The sequence below is a fragment of the Salmo salar genome, chromosome 14, assembly GCF_965601325.2.
Source record: "Salmo salar chromosome 14, fSalSal1, whole genome shotgun sequence".
Taxonomy (NCBI): Eukaryota; Metazoa; Chordata; class Actinopteri; order Salmoniformes; family Salmonidae; genus Salmo; species Salmo salar.
This window is the reverse complement of record NC_138304.1, coordinates 32,694,584-32,714,458: the sequence shown is the minus strand read 5'-3', so window position 1 is coordinate 32,714,458 and position 19,875 is coordinate 32,694,584. Positions and strand designations below refer to the sequence as shown.

Here is a 19,875-nt window from a genome sequence, read left to right as displayed (position 1 = left end):
ATCCCTTACTTGCTAGCTAGCCAACTACTGTCAAAAAGTGCAGCCAGAATAACAACAAAGTAGCTGCATTTGCATGAACTGTTTTCTAGTGATATTTATTTGGACACATCCATAACAATAAGCTGAGGAGGTGCGATTTCGCCTGGCATAGAAAATATGCTCACTCGTAAGGACAATGTTGTTTAGAGGAGCTAGCCAACAACACAGCTACAGTTAGACAATCACTTTAAACTGAAGCTGCAAAGATTAGCAGCGTTTTGTTTTAACTTTTTTCAGCTGACACACACACACACACACACACACACACACAAAAATGATGCCAGCGGAATTACGATTTCGACTGGCTGAGAAACGCTGCCTGCCTGTCTCGTCCTGACTCACAACACACTCATTACTATGGGACACCAGGAGATTGAATTTCATTATTGAAACAATGTTGCAAATGTCAGAGAGACAGAGAGCAAGGGTTATACAAATCTCCACTGATGAAAACTAAATGTTAGTCTAAAAGAAACATGAAAATGTCTAGAGGCTTTTTATAGTGGCGATCAAGTTCATAAGTTGCTCAGCTGGGCTGATGAAACAATGGATTACGATGTCAGATGGAACAGAGTAAATTGGCATTTTAACGTCATAGAGTTAGCTGGTGGCAACTTGTGGAATAAAACCATCTGGAATGCGGTTTTAACCAATCATGTTTAGACCCTCCCGTTGTATAATACCGTATAAAACCATAGCTAGGTTGAGGAACACTGCTTTGGATATAAAATACCCCAGATCCTTACTCATCTGTCGGTCTCCATAGCTGATGGCCTCTGCCAGGGGGCTCCAGCCCTGGGCATTCTTCACCTTCACAGGGGCATTATGGGCCAGGAGCAGGAGGGCACACTCTGCAGCACAAAAAAACACACAAACATTACAACTGATCAAACATCATCAAGCTACTATTAAATTAATTGTTTTTGTTTTCAAATCTAAGCCAATCACCCGTCTCCATGGTCTTTGTACTTGGACGTTGAATACTCATTTCTGTAGTTAATGATGATAACAGTATATTGCGTCAAGTAACAAGACGTCTACAGATCCGAAGGGCATTCGATATGGGACCAGCCGCTACTATGAGACTACTAGACTATGTAACACACAGCAGTCTGCAGAGGTCAGACAGGATGATCTCAGTACAGCAGGACAGACCAGGAATTTATCCCAGAAGAAAGCCACATGGAGGATTTACTAGAGGAGAGCTGGAGAACATGTTGATTATGTTATGTGAATGGCAAAAAACATGGCTGATAGGATGACTTGGAGACATGCCAGATGCCAGATGTGGGGCATAATGCCCTGCAACATGGTACATTTTCTGTGTCATTTCCTGGCCTTAGGCTTATGGTGCTTTCGAGCTAACTGGGAACTCAGAAGAAAATAGGTAGAATCATGACGTCAGTAACCTTCATGTCGGAGCTCTAGAAAGATGCCAGAGTTTCCGACTTGAAATTCCGAGTTGGATGACCGTTCAAATCAATTTTTCCCAGTCGGAGCTTGTTTTTTTTCTAGCTCCTAGTTGTCTTGAACACATTTAAGTCATAGATTTCAGAGTTCCCAGTTGTTTTGAATGCAGCATTAGGCCAGAGATGAGAGTATGAGCGAAAAAAATCCTGTCAAACTCAGGTGTCATGTAAATGTTTAGAGAAAAGTAGTGCAGAAGTACTAGTCAGTCTGCTCCAAATGGGAAACAGTTATTTGCATGTCTCGGTCCTGTTCAAATAAGTCTATGTACATTCACATTTTAGTCATTTAACAGACGCTCTTATCCAGAGCGACTTACAGTAGTGAATGCATACATTTCATTTCATTTTTTTTTTGTACTGGTCCCCCGTGGGAATCGAACCCACAACCCTGGTGTTGCACACACCATGCTCTACCAACTGAGCCACAGGGAAGATATATCTGTTATTCTCCATATCAGATATTCTTGATTACCAGAAGTCAAAGCCCTTACCTTTGTGACCCATCATCACAGCTACGTGAAGAGGCGTGTTTCCTAAAAAGGGAGAGAATGACCAGTTATGAGATTATTTATGTCACAGCTAGTGCAGGTGCACATGGACAATGTTTATGTTTAACTCACACGTTAGTAAGCAAGTACTGACAATGTTGGTCAAAAACAAATTGTCAACTAAAATGTAATGGATGCAAAACTAGAAGTGATAACCTATGCGGTTTGCTATTCCATGTACTAAGTTCGGGTTACCATGCACACTCACCATGCACATCTTTCTGGGCGATGTTCTGGGTCCGAATGAGTGTGGACAAGCGACGCACATCTCCTCTGAACACACATTCGTGAACAGGGAATTCCAAATTCAAGTCCTCATTACCATTGGTCAGAATGATGGGATTCTTGTTATAGTCATCGATGATAGTACCAACTGATTGATTGGCATTGGTGTTGTTTGCATTGATATTCGATAGCTGCTGCAGTGCCATAGGTTTCACCGTCTTGTTCTGGTTTGATTTGTACGTGATGGTGGTACCGTTGGTGGTTGGAGAGGTTATTGTTCCATTTGTAGATTCATCAAATGTTTCCATTAACGTTATAGCCCCATCCTTACTAGGCTTGTTGTTATGGTCTTTCCGCAATGTGCGAATCTTTTCCCCGGTCATGATTTAACGTTACTAGCCAGCAAGGAGACTAGCTACTTCAGATGAATATTGTATTATGTTGACTATGGTTGTCAATGACAGCTGCAATAGCTACCTTAATAGCTAGCTATTTGCCTAACCTAGCTAGCTAGATTGCAGTTTTTCAACCATATAATGGATGTGGGTGTTTCAACAGAAACAACACACACGTAAAAACAAAACAACTGGAAAATATACTCTCAAGATTGTTAACACACGATTAAGAATGAAAATACCAAATTATTCGACTACATCCTTGATAAAAGTCGTTTCAAAATGTCCCAATTGCATCTTGCAGTGCGGTAGTTTGCTTGCTAACGTTTGCTAGCAAGATTAGAACCCTTCCAATTGAAAAGCGTTCTTAATACCTCAGTGGTGAAAGGCCATCTGCCGTCTTCCGCGTAGTATCTCGCGATAATAAAAAGCATCAAAACCACATTCCTTAGGTATCGCGATAATTAGTTGAACAGCATCTTTATTTTTAGAAACACCAAATAAATATTTAACGCACACAAAATATATTGTAGTAAACTCATGATGATATATATACAATGTAAAAGCACCAGCATAAGGTATAATTTACAGAATTAGTTCTCAAACTTGATTCTGGCAATTTTTTCGACGCCTACTAGGGGTCTTGAATTAACATATCAACGTCATCTACACGCGCCATATTTTTGTTGTTTGCCAAGCTTTCAGAAATTTTGTTTTGAAACGCAAATAAATAATGCCTCCAAAGAATAAGCAGAAGAAAGTGATTCATCAAGATGAACTGCGTCGGTTAATGAGAGAGAAACAAAAGCAAACGATAGATAAGAAGCGTGTCGAATCCCCTTATGCCAAGTACAACAGTCTCGATCATCTTAGCTGCGTACTCTGCAACGAGCGGGTAAAGAATGAAATATTGTGGCAGACTCACGTTCTTGGAAAACAACATAAGGAGAAAGTTGCCGAGCTCAAGGGGTCTAAACAAAGTTCAACAGGTCAAGGACCCCAGCCCCCGCTGAAAAGGAAAGCATTGGATTCTGAAGACACGAATGGGAAAAAGTCTAAACCAGTGGCAGGTAACGAGCAGGCATCTACGTCGTCAGGGCTGCCTGATGTTTTCTTTGCGAAACCTGCCCCGCCTGGGCCGAAGAAACTAACTGGAATTTTGAAAAAAACATCTGCTGGACTGAGTCTTCTGGCCGGAGTCTATAATGAAGACGATGACGAAGAGCAGGCTGGTGACTCTGACTGGGGGGCAGCCTCCAGCTCGGGTGTGCAGAAGGGGACACCTGCCCCAGGACTCCCAGCTGATTTCTTTGACAACAGCACCATTCCAGCTGTCCCAGCTGCCTCTCATTCCGGGTCTATCCTCAAACCAGATGAAACTGAGAAGAGTGTGGAGAAGAAGGAAAATACACCTGAAGCACTACCAGAAGGCTTCTTTGACGACCCAGTGAGAGATGCCAAAGTCCGCAATGTTGACGCTCCCAAAGATCAAATGGATAAGGAGTGGGAAGAGTTCCAAAAGGAAATGCGGCAGGTGAACACTAAATCAGAGGCCATTGTAGCCGAGGATGACGAGGAGGGACGTTTTGAGCGTCAGATTGATGAAATCGATGAGCAAATCGAATGTTACCGGAGGGTTGAGGTATTGAGAGATAAGCAAGATGTGGTGAAGAAGGTTGTGAAGGAGAAGACCCAAGACCAGGAAGACTCCAGGGGAAGCGATGAGGAGGATGAAGAAGAGCTGCTCCACTTGCTGTCAAGAGACTGGAGGGCTAAAGGGGCCCTTGCTTAAAATTCCTGGGTCCTTTTGACCCTAATAGGGTCAATGTTTCTCCAGATTGTAAATAAAATATCAAAGTTGCAAAGGAGCCAGCTTCTTTCCTCTGTCAATGGCAAACCTTTGTTCAGGATATTGAATGTGTAAGTGTTGTCTTGTACAGTTATGTCTACAGTACCAGTCAAACGTTTGGCCACACCGATTCATTCAAGGGTTTTTATTTTTACTATTTTCTACATTGTAGAATAATAGTGAAGACATCAAAACTATGAAATAACACATGGACTCATGTAGTAACCAAAAAAGTGTTAAACAAGTCAAAATAAATGTTATATTTGAGATTCTTCAAAGTAGCCACCCTTTCCTTGTTGACAGCTTTGCACACTCTTGGCATTCTCTCAACCAGTTTCATAAGGAATGGTTTTCCAACAGTCTTGAAGGAGTTCCCACATATTCTGAGCACTTGGCTATTTTCCTTCACTCTGTGGTCAAACTCATTGGGTTGAGGTCGGGTGATTGTGGAGGCCAGGTCATCTGAAGCAGCACTCCATCACTCTCCTTGTATATTTGAGATTCAAAGTAGCCACCCTTCGCCTTGATGACTGTCAGCGTTGCACACTCTTGGCACTCTCTCAACCAGCTTCATGAGATAATCAGCTGGAATGCATTTCAATTAACAGCTGTGCCTTGTTAATTTGTAGAACTTCCTTAATGCGTTTGAGCCAATCAGTTGTGTTGTGACAAGGCAGGGGTGGTATTCAGAAGATAGCCCTATTTGGTAAAATACCAATTCCATAGTATGGCAAGAACAGCTCAAATAAGCAAAGAGAAGCAACAGTGTATCTTTACTTTAAGATATGAAGGTCAGTCAATCTTTGGAATTTAAAGAACTGTCCTTTGGTCTGATGAATCCAAATGCGATTTTTGGTTCCAACCACTGTGTCTTTGTGAGACGCAGAGTAGGTGAACGGATTATCTCTGCATGTGTGGTTCCCACCGTGAAGCATGGAGGTGTGATGGTGCTTTGCTGGTGACACTGTCTGATTTATTTAGAATAAGGCACACTTAACCAGCATGCCTACCACAGCATTCTGCAGCAATACGACATCCCATCTGGTTTGTGCTTAGTGGGACTATCATTTGTTTTTCAACAGGACATTGACGCAAAGCACACCTCCAGGCTGTGTAAGGGCTATTTGACCAAGAAGGAGAGTGATGAAGTGCTGCATCAGATGACCTGGCCTCAACCCAATTGAGATGGTTTGGGATGAGTTGAACTGCAGAGTGAAGGAAAAGCAGCCAACAAGTGCTCAGCATATGTGGGAACTCCTTCAAGACTGTGGAAAAGCATTCCTCATGAAGCTGGTTGAGAGAATGCCAAGCGTGTTTAAAGCTGTCAAAGGTGAAGGGTGGCTAGTTTGAACAATCTCAAATATGAAATATTTATTTGTTTAAAAACTTTTGATTATTACATGATTCTGTGTTATTTCATAGTTTGTCTGCACTATTATTCTACATTGTAGAAAATAGTAAAAAAATAGAAAGGTGTCCAAACCTTTGACTGGTACTGTATATAAAACTTGCTCTTGTGGTAAATGCTGTTTTTCTAATGTTACGCACATGCAGAAATCATCATGTGTATGAAATACTGTACTATCAGCACTTATTAAAAAAAATGTTGGGAGCCAAATCCTCAATTCTCATTCCTGGAGCCCTCTCAACACACATCAACCCCATGATTAAATGCACACTAACTTAGTTTCTGCTGTGCACAATGAATATACAATCACAGCTGAGACCAAATGCACAAACAAAAACCGTTTATGCCTGTATGGTCATCATTATCGGAACCTTGGAGCATACTGGTGGGCCTACATGATACACAGTATTTCAAAACAAAAACAGTCCTTTATAAATAACCTTGACTAGAATACTATCTATAACATTTGAAAGTATGGAAACTAAATAGATTGTCAAATCCTTGTAATCCACATTTTCATTTTAATTAGTGCTCACACAACACATTCATAAAATTCCCACAGTATCCCCAAAGCACATAGCTTTATAGGAACAATATTCCTGTCGGAAATCAAAATGGCAATTCTAAATCTGTTTGCCCTAATTTTTTGTTCCAGAATTCCACCTGACTATCCGGCAGAACAAAATTACCCTCAAACAGTCCTCTGTTAAAATCGATACATTAGACATTAATGTTACATTATTAGCAACATGCAAAGCACAACTTAATACAATCATTTCCGTTACAAAGTACAATGCTGAGGATTTTCTACAGACCTCTAAGCAGCCCCCCCAAACAAGTCAATCTTACAGGATGCCATATTAAAAAGTCTACCATATTTACATAATACAACAGTGTTGAGTGAGTTGACATGTCCTGATTTGTAAATTTGCATTTTAGAATGTAACGGCCCACACAAAAGAACAAGGTTAAGTTGAGAGAGATCAGTGCTTCTATAACTACCTGTTACATTATCACAACCAGGGGTGCCTACTTCTGTCTCTTCATCTGTACTACATACAACACTAATATACAGCAAATTGAAGCTAACACTCCACTTGTATGAATCCATTAACATTGTATTATTTCTACATATGCTTCAGGAGTTAATATTTCAAGGTGATTCAAACTAGTTAAAAGAGCGTGTTATTGCCCTTCGAATCTTGCAGACTTAAACTGCTAAAATAAAAATAATGGTTGGGTTAAGGATACGTTTAGTCTCGGAGTTACATTAAAATGCAGAAAATAACAAGACATTAAACAAAACAAGCAATAAGCAAAGACTAACTGAACTTACCTAAATGGGAAAGTTTGTGGTAGGTACTAGATTCTGATAAGTGATATTTTGGATAAGTCATGATGTCCCTATTCAACCATTCATTTCACATCAACTTCACTTGTCATCAATCAAAAAATGTGATTTCGGAAATGTACATTTTGTAAACTGTTCTGCCAAATAATAAGAAACATCAAACCTTGTATCTGGGTAGCTGACTGTAGCTTAAGTGTGTAGGGGAGCATGCCAGTGCCACTGTTCCACATTCAGCTTGTTATTAAATACTCAGTTCAGTAAAAGTGCAGCCATCATTACTGTGAGGCACTCCACATACACACACAACAGAGCTCCTCTCCTTGTTCAATACTGTGCTCTGCAGCCTCAGCCACTTCTTCTCACAGACCTGCAGCAGCTTTCAGTTCAGCCAGTGAGAACCTCTGGTCCCCGTCTTTGTCGTAGCGTTCCAGGCTACGGGGGTCTGGTGCTGCGGTGTCAAAGAGCTTCCTCAGGACTTGGTAAGACATTCCCTGAGAGGTGGGGTCGGTCCCTGAGTGCTCAAAGAGCTCATTGAGATCTAGTGGAAGTAGAAGTTTCAGGTAATTGTTCATTGGCCACAAAATAAAATGCACGCATTCCTTGCTGAAGCACACTGTCAATCGGAGATTCATATCGGCATTTCTCCTTAATTGTGTATGCATGATACTCTGTATACGACTAAGATTTTGATGCATGATCACAGATATGAAACTTCATAACTAAAAGTGTATCCAATACCTTTCAAAGAGCTAACTCCAGGAAATGACACAGTTTTAAGGTTTTCTATTCCAGACTCTCTCTTGGAGCGATTTGACGTCAAAAACCGTGGACGTCTTGTTGGCTTTGAACCTGTGGAGGAGAAAGAACAGGACAGTCATCCACAGGTAACATTGTACTTCACTATACTTATTTCTTATGAACATGTCATGGACAAATAAGCTTTCCTGTCTGATCATATTATACCATGTGTAGCTTCTGAAGTTGCTGCGTTAATTCCATCTGCATTGGTGTCTCTCTCTGTAACTGGGTCCTTTACTGGTACATCTCCACTGACGGGCACTGGTTCAACGACCTCCACAAGGTCCTTAAATAGGTTGAAAGATACCTTTAGTTTTATATTATTTTAGTTTTTTTAGCATGAAGTGATTATAACAACTGTTGGTGTGTTTAACTAGGAATCATGAATGCTACAATGTAAAATGCATTTCGACATTAGAACAATAACAACAGTACGTATCTAGGCAGATAGCCACCGAGGGTCAAGCAGCTCTTGCTACATACCACTCTACGAGTCTGTATCTTATCTTCGGTGTGCCTTGACAGAACTGTGAACCACTTCCATCCCATTACTCACACTGAATGGTGTTGTTGGGGCAGAGCCCTGCTCTATAAAAGACACCCTCTGAGTGAGGTTGGACACAGCGGTGTGGAGACTGTGGATCTGGTCACCAGTCCATGCGTGGTACAGTGTCTGGGACTTGTTAACCTCGCTCACAACCTCTCTCAGGTGAGTTACATCCTGTAACAATGCAACACAAAAACATGCATAAACTCAGCAAAAAAAGAAATGTCCGTAATTCAGGACCCTCTTTCAAAGATATTTCGTAAAATCCAAATAATTTCACAGATCATTGTAAAGGGTTTAAACACTGTTTCCCATGCTTGTTCAATGAACCATAAACAATTAATGAACATGCACCTGTGGAAAGGTCATTAAGACACTAACAGCTTACAGACAGTAGGTACAGTTATGAAAACTTAGGACACTAAAGAGGCCTTTCTACTGACTCTGAAAAACACCCTAAGAAAGATACCCAGGGTCCCTGCTCATCTGCATGAACATGCCTTAGGCATACTGCAAGGAGATATGAGGACTGCTGATATGGCCAGGGCAATAAATTGCAATGTCCGTACTGTGAGACGCCTAAGACAGCGCTACAGGGAGACAGGACGGACAGCTTATCGTCCTTGCAGTGGCAGACCACGTGTAACAACACCTGTACAGGATCAGTACATCCGAACATCACACCTGCGGGACAGGTACAGGATGGCAACAACAACTGCCCGAGTTACACCAGGAACGCACAATCCCTCCATCAGTGCTCAGACTGTCCGCAATAAGCTGAGAGAGGCTGGACTGGGCTTGTAAGCCTCTGGTAAGGTAGGTCCTCACCAGACATCACCGGCAACAACGTCGCCTATGGGCACAAGCCCACCATCGCTGGACCAGACAGGACTGGCAAAAAGTGCTCTTCACTGACGAGTCGCAGTTTTGTCTCACCAGGGGTGATGGTTGTATTCGTGTTTATCGTCGAAGGAATGAATGAGCGTTACACCGAGGCCTGTATTCTGGAGCGGGATCGATTTGGAGGGTCCATCATGGTCTGAGGCGTTGTGTCACAGCATTATCGGACTGAGCTTGTTGTCATTTCAGGCAATCTCAATGCTGTGCGTTACAGGGAAGACATCCTCCTCCTTCATGTGGTACCCTTCCTGCAGGCTCATCCTGACATGACCCTCCAGCATGACAATATCACCAGCTATACTGCTCGTTCTGTGGGTGATTTCCTGCAAGACAGGAATGTCAGTGTTCTGCCATGGCCAGCGAAGAGCCCGGATCTCAATCCCATTGAGCACATCTGGGACCTGTTGGATCGGAGGGTGAGGACTAGGGCCATTCCCCCCAGAAATGTCCAGGAACGTGCAGGGGCCTTGGTGGAAGAGTGGGGTAACATCTCACACAAGAACTGGCAAATCTGGTGCAGTCCACGAGGAGGAGATGCACTGCAGTACTTAATGCAGCTGGTGGCCACACCAGATACTGACTGTTACTTATGATTTTGACCCCCCCTTTGTTCAGGGACACATTATTCCATTTCTGGTAGTCACATGTCTGTAGAACTTGTTCAGTTTATGTCTCAGTTGTTGAATCTTGTTATGTTCATGAAAAAATGTACACATGTTAAGTTTGCTGAAAATAAAACGCAGTTGACAGTGAGAGGACGTTTCTTTTTTTGCTGAGTTTATACACAAGGTCTTCCTTTTTCATATGATTGATGGACAGAATGGATACAGAAAATGTATGCATGTGTCAAAAGGAATCTTTGATCAAGTAAGTTATCGGCACAGCATAGAAAATCTAATGGGAGAGAGGCTACCACCAGTCCATTTTAATGACATACAGATGTAAGAAACTGACTATGAATTCCTGATTTCAGAAAATAAATCACATCTGAAATGAATCCCCCTCTATTTCAACCCAAAGTACTTGTGTGTGAGAAAATAAATTCCATAAATATTCAGTATTCCATCCTTTATAAAATGTTTTGAAACGGTATGAGAATGGAATTGATTAACAATGAGTAGTGTACTAGTACCTGGTTTAGAGCTAATGTTGAGGGGCGGTTTCTTGTCTCCTTTTCAGCTGAAGCTGTCGATTTGGCATTTGATTCTTTAGCCTCAGAATCCTTTGGCATAGAGAACAATATTTAGAATTCCATTATTTAGAGTTTGTATTAGGACATTGAATTTAATATTTTAGAATTTTTTATGCACAAATTGAACTAGTATGTCATGATTTGAAACTGTATTGAATGAATTGCATTCAGTTTAAAAATGTAATTCCGATTTAATAGAATATTCAAATGCAATATTTTCTGTACATATATATACACATTTGAAGTTGGAAGTTCACATACGCCTTAGCCAAATACATTTAAATTCAGTTTTTCACAATTCCTGACATTTAATCCTAGTAAAAATTCCCTATCTTCGGTCAGTTAGGATCACCACTTCATTTTATGAATGTGAAATGTTAGAATAATAGTAGAGAGAATGATTTATTTCAGCTTTCATTTCTTTCATCACATTCCCAGTGGTTCAGACGTTTACATACATTCAATTAGTATTTGGTAGCATTGCCTTTAAATTGTTTAACTTGGGTCAAACGTTTTGGGTAGCCTTCCACAAGCTTCCCACAATAAGTTGGGTGAATTTTGGCCCATTCCTCCTGACAGAGCTGGTGTAACTAAGTCAGGTTTGTAGGCCTCCTTGCTCACACATGGTTTTTCAGTTCTGCCCACACATTTTCTATGGGATTGAGGTCAGGGCTTTGTGATGGCCACTCCAATACCTTGACTTTGTTGTCCTTAAGCCATTTTACCACAACTTTGGAAGTATGCTTGGGGTCATTGTCCATTTGGAAGACCCATTTGCGACCAAGCCTTGACTTCCTGACTGATGTCTTGAGATGCTGCTTCAATATAGCCACATAAATTTTCCTCCTCATGATGCCATCTATTTTGTGAAGTGCACCAGTCCCTCCTGCAGCAAAGCACCCCCACAACATGATGCTGCCACCCCCGTGCTTCACGGTTGGGATGGTGTTCTTCGGCAAGCATCCCCCTTTTTCCTCCAAACATAACGATGGTCATTATGGCCAAACAGTTCTATTTTTGTTTCATCAGACCAGAGGACATTTCTCCAAAAAGTACGATCTTTGTCCCCATGTGCAGTTGCAAACCGTAGTCTGGCTTGTTATGCCGGTTTTGGAGCAGTGGCTTCTTCCTTGCTGAGCGGCCTTTCAGGTTATGTCGATATAGGACTCGTTTTACGTTGGATATAGGTACTGTTGTACCTGTTTCCTCCAGCATCTTCACAAGGTCCTTTGCTGTTGTTCTGGGATTGATTTGCACTTTTCGCACCAAAGTACGTTCATCTCTAGGAGACAGAACGCGTCTCCTTCCTGAGCGGTATGACGGCTGCGTGATCCCATGGTGTTTATAGTTACGTACTATTGTTTGTACAGATCAACGTGGTACCTTCAGGGGGTTGGAAATTGCTCCCAAGGATGAACCAGACTTGTGGAGGTCTACAATGTTTTTTCTGAGGTCTTGGCTGATTTCTTTTCATTTTCCCATTTTGTCAAGCAAAAAGGCACTGAGTTTGAAGGTAGGCCTTGAAATACATCAACAGGTACACCTCCAATTGACTCAAATGATGTCAATTAGCCTATCAGAAGCTTCTAAAGCCATGACATTTTCTGGAATTTTCCAAGGTGTTTAAAGGCACAGTCAACTTAGTGTATGTAAACCTCTGACCCACTGGAATTGTGATATAGTAAATTATAAGTGAAATAATCTGTCTGTAAACAATTGTTTGAAAAATGACTTGTGTCATACACAAAGTAGATGTCCCAACTGACAAGCCAAAACAATAGTTTGTTAACAAGAAATTTGTGGAGTGGTTGAAAAACGAGTTTTAATGACTCCAACCTAAGTGTATGTAAACTTCCAACTTCAACTGTATTTAGTTTCAATATGGTAGATATTGCATTCATTGTCTGTATCAAGTTTACAAGCTATAGTTTCAAGTTAATTCAAGTTTCATATATTAATCTTCTCAAATGCACTCCGATTCAGTTTTCAAATTCAGTTCTGTAAATTCAGATTCAAAACCAGAGACAATATCCTGGTAATTTGCCAGTCATTAAAGGTAGAGGAGAACAGATAGAATCAAACTCTCTCTGTGGTAAACAGAAACCTCTGGCGGTTTCTGAAGCCAATGTGGCATGTTGAATTTATTTTCTTCCTATGAATTTGGCTCTAGCATTTGAACAGCAATTATGATCCTATTCTGAAAGCTAAGACTCTCTGGACATGGCCATGCCTTCCGTTCCCCTCCATGGGTGGTCAGTAATAAACTGGTCCTGAACATCTCTAAAACTAAGAGCACTGAATTTGGTAATGAATGGTGTGGCTGTTGAACAAGTTGAGGAGACTTAATTACTTGGTGTTACCTTAAATTGTAAACTGTCATGTCAAAACATGTAGATTCAATGGTTGTAAAGATGGGGAGAGGTCTGTCCGTAATAAATAGATGCTCAGATTTTTTGACACCACACTCCAAAAAGAAAGTTCTGCAGGCCCTAGTTTTGTCTAATCTTGATGATTGTCCAGTCTTATGGTCCAGTGCTGCAAGGAAATACCTAGTTAAGCTGCAGCTGGCCCAGAACAGAGTGGCACATCTTGCTCTTCATTGCAATCAGAGGGCTGATATAAATACTGTGCATGTCAGTCTCTCTTGGCTAACACGGAACCCAAACCGGCTGCGCGCGTGCGCCATCGTGCATACATTTATTTTGTCCCCCCACACCAAACGCGATCACGACACGCAGGTTAAAATATCAAAACAAACTCTGAACCAATTACATTAATTTGGGGACAGGTCGAAAAGCGTTAAACATTTATGGCAATTTAGCTAGCACAGCTAACTTATCCTCGGATATAAACATTGAGTTGTTATTTTACCTGAAATGCACAAGGTCCTCTACTCCGACAATTAATCCACACATAAAACGGTCAACCGAATCGTTTCTAGTCATCTCTCCTCCTTCTAGGGTTTTTCTTCTCAACTTTATATTGCGATTGGCAACTTTCATAAATTAGGTGCATTACTGCCACTGACCTCGTTCGTCTTTCAGTCATCCACGTGGGTATAACCAATGAGGAGATGGCACGTGGGTACCTGCTTTGTAAAACAAATGAGGAGATGGGAGAGGCAGGACTTGCAGCGAGATCTGCGTCACAAATAGAACTGACTTCTATTTTAGCCCTTGACAACGCAGATGCTCGTTGGCGCGCGCGAGCAGTGTGGGTGCAATAATTGAATAATATAGATTTCTACATTTATTTTGCGGTTGACACGAGCGGTTTAGTCACTTGAGTGGGTTGAGTCGCTGACGTGGTCTTCCTGTCTGGGTTGGCGCCCCCCTTTGGGTTGTGCTGTGGCGGAGATCTTTGTGGGCTGTACTCTGCCTTGTCTCAGGATGGTAAGTTGGTGGTTGAAGGTATCCCTCTAGTGGTGTGGGGGCTGTGCTTTGGCAAAGTGGGTGGGGTTATATCCTGCCTGTTTGGCCCTGTCCGGGGGTATCATCGGATGGGGCCACAGTGTCTCCTGACCCCTCCTGTCTCAGCCTCCAGTATTTATGCTGCAGTAGTTTGTGTCGGGGGGCTAGGGTCAGTCTGTTATATCTGGAGTATTTCTCCAGTCTTATCCGGTGTCCTGTGTGAACTTAAGTATGCTCTCTCTAATTCTTTCTCTTTCTTTCTTTCTCTCGCTCTCTCTGAGGACCTGAGCCCTAGGGCCATGCCTCAGGAGTACCTGGCATGATGATTCCTTGCTGTCCCCAGTCCACCTGGCCGTGCTGCTGCTCCAGTTTCAACTGTTCTGCCTGCGGCTATGGAACCCTGACCTGTTTACCGGATGTGCTACCTGTCCCAGACCTGCTGTTTTCAACTCTCTAGAGACAGCAGGAGCGGTAGAGATACTCTCAATGATTGGCTATGAAAAGCCAACTGACATTTTACTCCTGAGGTGCTGACTTGTTGCACCCTCGACAACTACTGTGATTATTATTATTTGACCATGCTGGTCATTTATGAACATTTGAACATCTTGGCCATGTTCTGTTATCTCCACCCGGCACAGCCAGAAGAGGACTGGCCACCCCTCATAGCCTGGTTCCTCTCTAGGTCTCTTCCTAGGTTTTGGCCTTTCTAGGGAGTTTTTCCTAGCCACCGTGCTTCTACACCTGCATTGCTTGCTGTTTGGGGTTTTAGGCTGGGTTTCTGTACAGCACTTTGATGTATCAACTGATGTAAGAAGGGCTATATAAATACATTTGATTTGATTCAGTCAGCCTGTAAGAGTTGACTGCATCACTTCTTTTTATAAGAAACATTGTGTTGAAAATTCCAAAATTGTTTGCATTGTCAGCTTACACACAGCTCCGACACATACACTTACCCCACCAGACTTACCCCACCAGACATGCCACCAAAGGTCTTTTCACAGTCCCCAAATCCAGAATAAATTCAAGAACTTATACAGTATTATATAGAGCCATTATTGCATGGAACTCCTTTCATTTTATATTGCTTAAATAAACAGACAACCTGGTTTAAAAAAAAAACAGATAAAGCAACACCTCACGGCACAACGCCTCTCCCCTATTTGACCTAGATAGTTTGCGTGTATGTATTGATATGTAGGCTACGTGTGCCTTTAAAAAAAAATGTATGTTATTCTGCCTTGAGCTGTTCCTGTCTATTAATGTTCTGTATTATGTCATGTTTTGTGTGGACACCAGGAAGTGTAGCTGCTGCTTTTGCAACAGCTTAATGGGGATCTTAATAAAATACCAAATAGTGATCACAGGCTGCGCAGGACACTTTAGAAGTCAGAGGGTGCACGGAGGGACATGTCGAAATGCTGAATTTTGGCACTTTAGTAAGCATTTACTGATATAAAAATGTGATTAAATAAATTCTCCATGTGGTCTACTGGTATATTATAAAGGCACTTCATTGTATAATATAGGCTTTTAAAAATTCTATATTGGTGCCCAATTTTTACTTAAAATATCAAAGGGATGCTAAAGGCTCTCATTTTGTGGAACGACCCCAGTATAGGCTTTAGCTTACTGGGCTAACACAGTCTTGTGACATGCAGGAGACCTGGTTCGATCCCAGTCAGTCACAAGAGCAAGATTAAATAGGGAGTGGAAAGGCTATCCTTAGAAGGGATATTCAACTATACTCTTATGGGGGCCAAATTATGTGTATTACACGGTCTGTGATCATCAAAGCGGGGAACAGAAGGCACGCCCATGTTCCAGAGTCTTAGCTTTTCACAATAGCTTATAGCCAAAACGGTTAAAACACTAGTGCCAAATTCATAGTTAGAAAATACATTCAGCATGCCACATTGGCTTCAGAAACCGCTAGAAGCATCTATTTACCAGAGAGTTTGATTCTATCTGTTCTCCTCTACCTTTCCTGGCTGGCAAAGTACCAGGATGTTGTCTCTGGTTTTGAATCTGAATATAGAAAATTACATTTGAAAACATCTGAGAAGTTGAATATATGAAACTTTGATTAACTTGAAATAATAAATTTGTTAACTGGATGCGCACACAATGATTGTAATATCTACCATATTTAAACTGAATTTATAAATATTGAATTTGAATGTACATTTAAAAAATTCACTGAATGCAATATTCATTCAATTCAGTTTTAAATCAGGAAATAACAGTTCAATTTATGAATTTCATTATTTAAATTGTACATTATAAATGCTAAAATATTCCATTCAAATTCAATATCCTAATACAAATTTTAAATTATGGAATTCAAATACAATATTTTGGTACTAAAATCGCTCCATAACTAGAAGTTGTATAATCTCTCATTGAGATCATTCTGCAGCTCATGCATTTGGCCACTTGCACCGCTAACTGGCACTCCGGCACGCTAACTGTGCAGGTTCAAGCCGAAGAGAATGGGCTGTAAAGGAAGCTCGTACTTCTATTTTCTTTACCATAGTCATCTTTAGATCGTCCATTTCTTTCTTTTGGTCCGCAAGGGTTGTCTGCATTGTCTTGACATCATGCTGCACACTGGTTAACGTGCTGCCGATTGTAGCTACACTCTGCAAATTAAAACATTTTTCGTGTCGCTTTCCAGATACATTTGTGGTTGACGCAAATAATGAGAAATTGGCAGTAATTCTAAACAAATATGTCAAATACTTCTTAATCTGAAAACTGTTTTACCTTTTGGAGCTCTTCAACTGTAGTTGGAAGGTTGATTAAGTCTGAGGCTGATTTGATGTTGGCCTTTAGATGGTTCACTGCAGAGTCCAGCAAGCTGATCTAATGGAATGGAGCAGAACATTCAATTACACTTGGGAAACACATTTCACTTCAAATTCACTCTGAGCTTAGAGATACCCACTTTTTCCCAAGTTGGGACATTGAAAAATTCTTAACCTCAATTCAAACTGCCATGGTGTGGGAGGTTGCATATGAATGGCCATGAATGATCACACTTTTGTGTGTGCATAACGGGAGTGGCTGGGATAACAAACCATACATGAATTCGTTCTGTTGATATTGATAACACTTTCCCTTCACTAAAACAACTTTACCTTTCTGTTTATCTCCGTAAGGTTGGACCACAGTTTGTTCAGACCCTTGTCTCCACTTTCAATATCCTCCAGCTTTCTCTGTTTCATCTTCAGATCTTCACTTAGTTTTGGTATTTCATGTGATGACACTTTCTGGCTGGATTCCACTGTGGAGAGAAGATACATCAAGTTAATAACAATTTACTAAAACTGCAGTTACTGGGTTGTTTGATTGTAAAACTCAGCAATAAGTGATGGCTGTGCAAAGGTTACCCTACTCTTTATTACAAGGTAAACTAGAGTAGTGTGTACTCTTGTGGCTGAATTCTTGATTTAACCCAAAAGGCTGCGTCTAAAGGTTGACAGGTGACATGCTAGTTGTCTAACAAGCTTAGCTACATGCTTGGTAGTTACCTGGGGTGGCAGGTAGACTAGTGGTTAGAGCGTTGGGCCAGTTACTGAAAGGTCGCTAGATCGAATCCCTGAGCTGACAAGGTAAAAATATGTCGTTCTGCCCCTGAACAAGGCAGTTAACCCACTGTTCCTAGCCCCTGAACAAGGCAGTTAACCCACTGTTCCTAGGCCGTCATTGTAAATAAGAATTTGTTCTTAACCGACTTGCCTAGTTAAATAAATCAAAAAAATGTTCATGGCCTGTTTCAAATTACAAAGTTAGCTAGCCAGGTATAACGTAAGCTAGCTAGACTAGTTGGCTAATAATGTAAAATAAGATGACAGGTTGCTGTGTTTGTGTATCTGATGACTTACTAGTATGCAGCTTTTCTTTGAGGGAGTCAAGGTCTTCTTTCAGAGCAATCTGCATCCATAGCAGTCCGGCACAAGCCATAACACAGGCAGCCAGTATGATGAACAGGATCAAGGGATAGCAGACATTGCAACACTGCACGTAACTTATTCTATGATTAATTGGAAACACATAGTTTGCATTAATATTTTAGTCACAAGCTTCATGCATCATTGATAAACATAATTCTACAGGTTTATTGAGACTTAAGTACAAGTTTGATCACTTACTTTCCGAAAGCAGCGACAGTACCAAGGTTGCTGAATTCCTCTTCATCTGAACTTGATTCGGATTCTGAGTCTGGGGGCTCGGTTCGTAGGAGCCTGTGGCCGGACCCCTTCTTGGTTTTATTCCTTTTACTGTCCCCAAGTCCGATCAATGCATTAAGCTCCTTCCTCTTCTTCATCTTCTTCTGTGGGGTCAGCGAACCCGCTGAGCCCGACTTAAACCCGACCAAATCCAACGTTTTGTCCAGTTTGGTTGTTGTAAATAACGTCCTATAGCTAACGTTAGCCAGTAGCGTTAGTGTTGATAAGCTGATTGGCTTCGCCAACTAGCCTAGTTAGCACGCTAGCTTACTTTGTAACTTGAAACAGGCTAGCTACAACGAACTGCCAATCACGTATGGTAACTAATCATGTTAGACAATTATAGTAGCATGCTATTTTGAAAACTCGTAGTACTAACTAGGTCAACGTCTGAAATAGTGAGCTACCCAGCGGTTAGCTAACTAGCATTACAGTTCCAGCTGAGCTAGCTACCTGACACCGGCCGCACAACCAAGTTAAAATGGCGATTTCGAGTTAACGTTACTATACAGCAAAATATGGTATACAGTCAGTATAAACTCTAAATCAACTCACTTTTAGTACCACGACCAATATAATACAAACCTTACCAAAATGGTTTACATTTCTGTGCAGTCGTAAATTGATCTGACGCACTACCTGGCTAAAACAATCTTGTTTTGATGGTGAACATCTTTGACAGGGCATCCCCAAACTGGCACCTGATTGGTTGAATTCCCTTCCCTGTATTTCCATGTTTTGATACTGCCCCCAACAGGTGTGGCACATTTTTCATTGTTCTTCATTTCTTTACATGATGAAATTATCCTCTCAACAAATACCAGGTATTGTGCATTGACTACCATCTCTGTGAATAATTTCCCTGACTTGAACAATTTCTTAAATTGAATTTGACGATTTGAAATCATATGGTTTTGAACATACATTTAATTACACTGGAACTTCCATGGTCAGAGGCGCCGCCAGGGATTTTGGGCCCCATGAAAATATATCACATTGGGCCCCGCCACCATGGGCCACACCAACCCTGCGCAATTGCTGTAACCACACGCCTCCAGAACCAAATCAAAGCTTTAAATAACTCTACCATTGCAGGCTTGCAACTCTCCTGTAGTCCAATATTTACTGTACGATATTTACTGACAGTGAGCTGTGAAAATATAACACTGTGCAGACATGCATGCAACATTCAGCATACAGTTGAATTCACTATTTAATGCAAGACTGATACCCTCTATAAGATATGTGCTAAAGGCCATCTTTTACAGTCTAAATGTAATTTGAATGGAAAATTCTATTAACATTAATGAATAACTTAAAATAAACATAACTTAAATAAACATTAATCCTTTCAATTAAAATAAATGAACATTGTCATCTATAGAATGATATAACATGCAAAATAATAAAATCAGCAGCAGATGTTTGAACTAAGTATACATACCAACTAGAAAATAAGCAGCTGTAAAAGTGGAAATGGAAAATGGAAAACAAAGTGAAAATGGAAAT

At 41.1% G+C, this 19,875-nt stretch overlaps 3 protein-coding genes across 5 annotated transcripts in view; 1 reads left to right on the top strand and 2 right to left on the bottom strand.

The window, feature by feature from the left end:
• LOC106569138 (ankyrin repeat domain-containing protein 13C) overlaps positions 1–3,339 on the bottom strand; it is a 36,046-nt gene extending 32,707 nt beyond the window's left edge. Inside the window, exons 1-3 of the mRNA XM_014140146.3 lie at positions 2,265–3,339; positions 2,000–2,041; positions 786–890 (exon numbers count right to left, since the gene is read on the bottom strand). Of these exons, the coding sequence (XP_013995621.2) occupies positions 786–890; positions 2,000–2,041; positions 2,265–2,664 (547 nt within the window). The 5' untranslated portion in view covers positions 2,665–3,339. The remainder of the gene's footprint in view (positions 1–785; positions 891–1,999; positions 2,042–2,264) is intronic.
• A 35-nt stretch (positions 3,340–3,374) lies between these two features.
• ccd16 (Coiled-coil domain-containing protein 16) lies at positions 3,375–6,136 on the top strand. Its single transcript, NM_001141181.2, is given in 2 exon segments — positions 3,375–4,610; positions 6,018–6,136. A coding segment is annotated over 1 exon segment (1,059 nt). The 5' UTR covers positions 3,375–3,409; the 3' UTR covers positions 4,469–4,610; positions 6,018–6,136.
• A 298-nt stretch (positions 6,137–6,434) lies between these two features.
• On the bottom strand, positions 6,435–19,076 carry LOC106569140 (EF-hand calcium-binding domain-containing protein 14). 3 transcript variants are annotated; one of them, XM_014140155.3, is made up of 10 exons: positions 18,289–19,076; positions 18,022–18,170; positions 17,275–17,420; positions 16,901–16,999; positions 16,651–16,776; positions 10,662–10,751; positions 8,639–8,803; positions 8,248–8,368; positions 8,023–8,133; positions 6,435–7,822 (listed from the first exon to the last, which is right to left on the bottom strand). In XM_014140155.3, the coding sequence occupies exons 1-10, from the start codon at positions 18,462–18,464 to the stop codon at positions 7,644–7,646; spliced, it is 1,362 nt and encodes a 453-aa protein (XP_013995630.1). In that variant the 5' UTR covers positions 18,465–19,076; the 3' UTR covers positions 6,435–7,643. The 3 variants fall into 3 exon arrangements, with proteins under 3 accessions (XP_013995630.1, XP_013995631.1, XP_013995632.1); XM_014140156.3 differs by having other exon boundaries at positions 16,666–16,776; positions 18,289–19,075; XM_014140157.3 differs by lacking the exon at positions 10,662–10,751 and having other exon boundaries at positions 16,666–16,776.
• Between the last annotated feature and the right edge of the window lie 799 nt (positions 19,077–19,875).